The sequence below is a fragment of the Lycium barbarum genome, chromosome 10, assembly GCF_019175385.1.
Source record: "Lycium barbarum isolate Lr01 chromosome 10, ASM1917538v2, whole genome shotgun sequence".
Taxonomy (NCBI): Eukaryota; Viridiplantae; Streptophyta; class Magnoliopsida; order Solanales; family Solanaceae; genus Lycium; species Lycium barbarum.
Genome location: NC_083346.1, coordinates 21,529,425 through 21,536,789, shown reverse-complemented (window position 1 = coordinate 21,536,789; position 7,365 = coordinate 21,529,425). Strand labels below are relative to the sequence as shown.

General features: G+C 35.5%; 1 protein-coding gene across 1 annotated transcript; it reads left to right on the top strand.

The window, feature by feature from the left end:
- Nucleotides 1–372: 372 nt before the first annotated feature.
- Nucleotides 373–6,304, top strand: LOC132613624 (ABC transporter F family member 5). The gene is made up of 9 exons (XM_060327723.1): nt 373–1,433; nt 2,901–3,242; nt 3,356–3,496; nt 3,628–3,807; nt 3,923–4,078; nt 5,076–5,177; nt 5,284–5,412; nt 5,762–5,866; nt 6,020–6,304. Exons 1-9 carry the CDS (start codon nt 588–590, stop codon nt 6,113–6,115), a joined length of 2,097 nt encoding a protein of 698 aa, XP_060183706.1. The 5' UTR covers nt 373–587; the 3' UTR covers nt 6,116–6,304.
- Nucleotides 6,305–7,365: the final 1,061 nt, after the last annotated feature.

Sequence of the window (7,365 nt, the reverse complement as noted above, 5' to 3'; positions counted from 1 at the left end):
CACCATTTTGAATGGCAATTTACAAAGCTAGTAATCCATTTGTTCCTCTTTTATTTTTTGTCATTGAACTTACAAATATTAAGAAAACAATACTCTCTCTGTCTCAATTTAAATGTCTAACCTTTCTTTTTACTTTATTTAAAGAAAAAAGTGTTTTTTTTGTATTTAGTAAGTTGATAATTCAAATATCATACCTGATAAATTTAAAATCATAAAATTCAAATTTTGTTCAATACATTACACATATTTTTAATTTAATCCCAATAAACTAAGACATAAATTGAAATGAAAGCGAAATATTTTTTACTCATAAATAAAAAGACATGAACAAATATTCAAATAAGAGAAAACTTTTTTTAAAAAAAATAAAATAAAAAAAAAAAATCTATAAAGTTCTCTCCACAAGGCTTTCTTCCTCTTCTTCATCCTCATGTCTTTAATGGGCTGATAAGAGAAAGGTGGTTCTACATAGTGAAGAGTCTGTCTTTCCAATTTCTTCAATATTTGTAGAAACCACTTTACTACCCTTTATCTAATTCTTCATTCCGACGTCATAACAACCCTAAAGTTCTTCCAAATTTTTCACAATGGACCTTGCTTCAAAGCTCCAAGTAATTGACCTTCGTTCAACTTTCCTCACTGGAAGAGCCATTCTTTTTCGCCCTTCCGTTATCCCAATACCCTCTAATACCATTACTAGTACACTTTCCAATAACCCCAAAAGAAAAAATCTTAGAATTTCATCAAAATTACAAGCTGTAGCCATTGAAACAGATGTAAAAGAAGATATAGAGTCCCTTTTTTCTAGTAATTCAAGTGAAGAATTTGATTATAATAATAGAAGGGGTGGTAAAAACAGTTCAGGTAATAGTGGGGCTTCAAGTATTTCATCTGGGGTTAAGTTAGAAAATGTTAGTAAAAGTTATAAAGGTGTTACTGTGTTAAAAGATGTGAGTTGGGAGGTAAAAAAAGGTGAAAAAGTTGGTTTAGTAGGTGTAAATGGTGCAGGGAAAACAACACAATTAAGGATTATATCTGGTTTAGAAGAACCTGATTCGGGGAATGTAATAAAGGCGAAAAACAACATGAAGATTGCATTTTTAAGTCAAGAATTCGAGGTTGAGTCATCAAGAACTGTAAAAGAAGAGTTTATGAGTGCATTTAAGGAAGAAATGGAAGTTGCTGAGAGACTTGAGAAAGTTCAAAAGGCGATCGAGAACTCTGTCGATGATTTGGAGTTAATGGGGAGGTTATTGGATGAGTTTGATTTGTTGCAAAGGAGAGCACAAGCTGTGGATTTGGATGTTGTGGATGTTAAGATTAATAAGATGATGCCTGAGTTAGGATTTGCTCCTGAGGATGCTGATAGGCTTGTGGCTTCATTTAGTGGTGGCTGGCAAATGAGGATGTCTCTAGGCACGATCTTGCTGCAGGTATCACATTTTAGATAACTTTCCTGAATGTTTTGGTTAATGTGTGGTGTCATTTGGTTGCTGGTTAGAGTTATGCAGGTATTAGTTATACCTGTTTTTTTTGCTTAATATGTGGTGTTATTTGGTTGCTGGTTAGAGTTATGCAGGTATTAGTAATTACGGATTAGTTATACTTGTTTTTTTTTTTCCTGATTCTTTTTATTTAATATGTGGTGTTATTTGGTAGCCGGTTAAAGTTATGCGGGTATATGCACGATTATACCTGTTTTTTTCCTGAATTTTTTGCTTAATATGGGGTGTTATTTGGTTGTTGGTTTATGCAGGTATTACTAATGCAGGATTAGTTACCTGTTTTTTTTTTTACTGAATATTTTGTTTAATATGTGTCGTTTGGTTGCCGGTTAGATTTATGCAGGTATTAGTAATGCAGATTTAGTTATACTTGTTTTTTTTCTTGAATTTTTTGCTTAATATGTGGTGTTATTTGGTTGCTGGTTAGAGTTATGCAGGTATTAGTAATGCTGGATTAGTTATACCTGTTTCTTTTTCCGGAATTATTTGTTTAATATGTGGTTAATGCTGTTGAGCAAGTGATTCACGTGGAAATGATACATCACTTTATGTATTGTGCATGTGTGAGTATATTTATGCACTTGCTTAGGATCATGGTTTAAATAGAAATAGGTTGATTTTGTTGGAAAATCCAGGTTATAACAATAAATTTAGTTTCCTAATCGTGAAAAGTTTAGTAACATGTTCCGTATATGAGCCTCTTCAAACTGGGCTTATTGCTGTTGATTCGATGATCCCGATAGGGGACAAACAGACCGGTAAAACAACAGTAGCCACATATACGATTCTCAATCAGCAAGGTCAAAATGTAATATGTGTTTATGTAGCTATTGGGCAAAAAGGATCTTCTGTAGCCCAGGTAGTTACTATCTTTTCTGTATACTTTCCCCGATTCCGTTGCTACCACGGGCTTTACGCAATCGATCGGATTAGATTGATATCCCTTCAACGTAGGTCATTGAAAGGATCTTGGAGTTCCACCAAAGTACGGAAGATTTTTCTTGGAACTGTAATACTTGATTTTTGGCTTTGATCTCCTATTAACACATGTACTATGGTAGTATATTGATTATTAGGATTAATGAATCAAAGAGCATGTTTAGTGTCTATAAGCAAAGAATAGGGTGAGTGGAATGATCTATTCTGGATCTTGAGTAGTTTGCCTTTGAAGAAGGGGGATATTTTGGTAGCTACTGCAGAACCTAATTTACTTGATGAATCATGGACACATATATCCTCAACTTTTGACTTGATTACATGGTGCATATTGCTCTTCAAAGCATCTTAGTCCACTTATCCCATGATACATCTTTGGTTGATTGGTATTAGACTTGGCATATACTTTGCGTAGTTATTATTTTTGCTTGAGGAATAACGTTTGTTGATTTTGTGCAGGACCCAGATTTGTTACTACTAGATGAACCGACCAATCATCTTGACCTTGATACGATTGAGTGGCTAGAGGGTTATCTTAATAAACAAGAAGTTCCGATGGTCATTATATCTCATGACCGTGCTTTCCTTGACCAGTTGTGTACAAAAATTGTGGAGACTGATATGGGTGTATCTAGGACATATGAAGGAAATTACTCAGATTATATTATTTCAAGGGCTGAATGGATTGAAACACAGAATGCTGCATGGGAAAAACAACAGAAGGAAATTGAGCAAACAAGAGATTTGATAAGTAGGTTAAGTGCCGGAGCAAACTCGGGTCGTGCATCTACTGCTGAAAAGGTAAATAAAGCTGTCTCTTTTCTTTCATATCCATATTTCTTGACTATGTTGTACCTTCTCTTTCAGAATTTGGGATACTGATTTCATACTTCTTGTTTTTTTGGTCATAACAGAAGCTAGAGAAGCTTCAGGACCAGGAACAAGTTGATAAGCCATTCATTAGGAAACAAATGAAGATTAGGTTTCCCGAGCGTGAAAGAAGTGGGAGAACAGTTGCGGCTGTTAAAAATCTGGAATTTGCCTTTGAGGATAAGGTGAAACACAATCCATTGACACTGAGATTTCAATTTGCTTCTTGTTCCGTGGATATGTTTATGACAACTAGTAGCATCGCATCTTATATTTCTGGATTGGCTTTTATCTTACATGTCTGTTTTACTGGCAGGTCCTTTTCAAGAATGCAAATTTGACAATTGAGAGGGGAGAGAAAATTGCCATTATTGGTCCTAATGGGTGTGGAAAGAGCACTTTTCTTAAACTGATTATGGGTTTACTGAAGCCAACAAAAGGTGAAATTGTGCTTGGGGAGCACAATGTATTACCAAATTACTTTGAGCAGAATCAGGTGTGTCAGTCTTTCTAGTTTTCTTTGGATCATTGGTGTTTTTTTAAATCCTGCTGTCCATGTGATCATGTGATGAAGATTGTGTTAATCTGTGTTCGTTTTTCTTTTGATTAAGGCTGAGGCACTCGACTTGGAAAAAACTGTCCTTGAAGCTGTAGCAGAAGCTGCTGAAGATTGGAGAATAGATGATATAAAAGGACTCCTTGGACGTTGCAACTTTAAAGCTGACATGCTTGATAGGAAGGTTTCCTTTTTGAGTGGCGGTGAGAAGGTAACAAGATATTAACAGATCTTCTCTGCAAAAGATAGTCTTTATCTTTACCCGCAAGGGTGGCTCAGTTGGTTGAGCATGGGGCTTTTATAATGGAGGTCTCAGGTTCGAAACCCCTGCCTACGACAGTAGGGGATTTGCCTTCTGGGTCGAGCTCGTCGCACGGGGCTTGGCTAGTGCGGGTTATCTCTCCTGTGTGGTTTGCGAGCTATTACGCAGGAGCTGGGTTTACCCTGTGCGCACCTAAAGGGTAGCAGCTGCGGGTTCCCATGTCATCAAAAAAAACAAAAAAAAAAAAGAAGAAGAAGATGATAGTCCTTATCTTTTATCTGTTTGTGTTTTTTATTGATCTTTATCCTTTGACTGTAATAATTGCTTCGTCTACTATTCCTTTCTCAAATTTAAAGCCAATTTGACCATTACCCTTCCACAAATTTATCCTATTAAACTTGTCATCGTTTTAGTGCAAATATGACTAGGCACCATTACAGGCTATATCCTGTTGCTAATTTAGCTTATGGAAATGTCAAGTACTACCTTCCTTACCTATGAGCGATCATTCAAGTCACTATTGCATGTGATTACCTTATGATTGTGCTTTCAAGCTTATTTTGGCTTTGTGAGCTTTAGTTTGAATTGTACGATCGTAGTGTTTAACTGTCTATACTTCACCAACAGCCTTGCTATGGGGGAAGAAAAATCATCTTTTCATTTTTTGAGGCTGCTGAATAAGAATCTTAACTGATAATTTATCTTCTGATAAGAGTGTCTATTAGTTGTGGCTTTTCACCATCTAACGGTAACCATTTTAACTTTCATTGTCCGCGAAAATTGATGGGTACTAAATTGATATATAAATGGTTTGTCTCAATTGTGATGGCATTATTTCTTACTAATATTTCACTCAATTATCCTCTGCTTAAGGATTACTACTACTCCTCTTGGATTGTTCTCTTGTTCTTGTTTTGAACTTATGCGTCAAACCTTATTTGTTTAGGCACGTCTGTCCTTCTGTAAGTTCATGGTGACTCCTTCAACTTTGCTAGTATTGGATGAGCCAACTAATCATTTGGACATACCAACAAAAGAGATGCTCGAGGTACATTTCTCTTCTCATCAGTCCGTACATTTTTCATGTTACCTTATACAAGTATTTTGCGTTGAGCTTATTTTACCTGTCAATTTTCTTTCTGATTTGTTTGTAGGAGGCAATTACGGAGTATAAAGGCACCGTGATAACTGTGTCTCATGATCGGTACTTCATAAAACAAATTGTTAACAGAGTATTGGAAGTAAAAGATGGCACTTTACATGATTATGAAGGAGATTACGATGTAAGTTCTTTAAACCCAGGATCTTATGACCATTATTAGCCTTTATCCCCAGTGTTAGGGTCATGACTGAAGATTTTCATAACATTGAGAAATGTTGGAGAAATTTACATGTAACACCCATAATTTGTTTGTTTTCACATTGCGTCTCGTTAAGCTGCATATATCGTTTACGCATCAAATTTTGATGATTCAAACGAAATGCTGGTCTTTGCTTTTAAAAATTTACTTAGGTGTGATTGTGCAAAAATATCGACTTAGTAATTAGCAGTAGCGTTAAAAGTTTGTTGCTAAACTGTGTTTTCTGATTCTCTTTCTTCGAATAAATGACTCATTTACGTGTGTTGTACAGTATTATTTGGAGAAAAACCTCGAGGCCAGGGAAAGAGAGCTTGAACGAGAGGCGGAGATTGAGGATAAGTCTCCAAAAGCCAAAGCCAAATCCAAGATGTCAAAGGTAACATTATCTTCTACTGGATCACACAAAACAATAGCACGAAATGTACATCTAGGTTGCTTAATTCCCATAATGTTCTGACCAATTGATGAATTCCTTGTAATGTCAATTATCTATAGCAATAACCATATATATCGTTTTTTTGATTGGCAGGCGGAGAGGGAAGCTCGGAAGAAACAGAAAATGCAGGCATTCCAACAGGCAAAACAGAAGTCTAAGAGATCAAAGAACTCAAAGAGATGGAACTGAAATGGTTATTTTAGATGCTCCCATATTCAGCTCCTCTGCTCTCTATGCAAAGCTCTAGTGAGCTACACTATCTCCCTATTGTATATAAAACAAATAGATAAATTATAGTACCAGTTGATTTTTTCTTGCCAAACAAGATAGCAGGTTGTAATATTCACAAAGTTATTGAAAATTTTAGATTAAGCAGTATATTTCATCTGTCTCATCTAATATCCTATATTCTGGAAAATCATACCAGAAAGTATTTAAGTTATTTTTCTTCTTTTCTGGGCCTAAAGTTGGTACAATTGTATGTCAGTCGTATGCATTTTGTATGTCGTGTGTGTGTCACCGTATGTTTGCTGTTGTGTGTGTCACTGTGTTTGCTGATACATTGGACATATAAATAATGTACAACAAACATACAAAATACCTACAATTTATTGCTCTTCTTTTTTGAGTTTCAATCTAAAATTCCAATCAAAATCAATTGTAATTTTCACCGAACTACCTCAAATTGACGTATAAACTTCAAAAATAGCTGCATTCACCATTTATATAGATAATATTTTTCAAGCAGCCTATCAATGAACCTTAAGTTGTTCTGGTAATGTTTTTTAGTGTTTTACAAAATAATGGAAGTCTCTAAACTAATTTAATATCATAATTGTTAAATTAAAGGTGGTTACTATGATTTTCAAATTAGTAAATTCCGAACAAATATGGCAAACCAAAAAAGATGACTGTAATAATATAGACAATCTTTTGTTTACCTTTAATTAATATTTCATTTTTACATGCTGAAGATAAAAGTTGCACAAGTGAGGATGCTGCGATGGATGTGTGGGCATACTAGTGATATGATTAGAAATGAAAATATCCGGGATAAGGGGGAAGTGGCTTCGGTCGAGGATAAGGTGCGGGAAACGAGATTGAGATGGTTCGGATATGTGCAGAGGAGATGCACAGATGCCCCAGTGTGGAGGTGTGAGAGTTTAGCTATGGATGGTTTCAGGAGAGGCAGGGTAGGCCGAAGAAGTATTGGGGAGGGGTGATTAGACAGGACATGGCGCAGGTTCAGCTTACTGAGGACGTGACTTTAGATAGGAGGTTATAGAGGATACAAATTAGGGTAGAGGGGTAGTAAGTAGTTGAGTGTTGTCCTACTTATCATTTCATACTAGTAATCATAGTATTATTCTTGCAGTTCCTTGTCGTTTGATTTATGTTACTATTTGTTGTTACTTGTACTTCGATTAGCATATTATTTT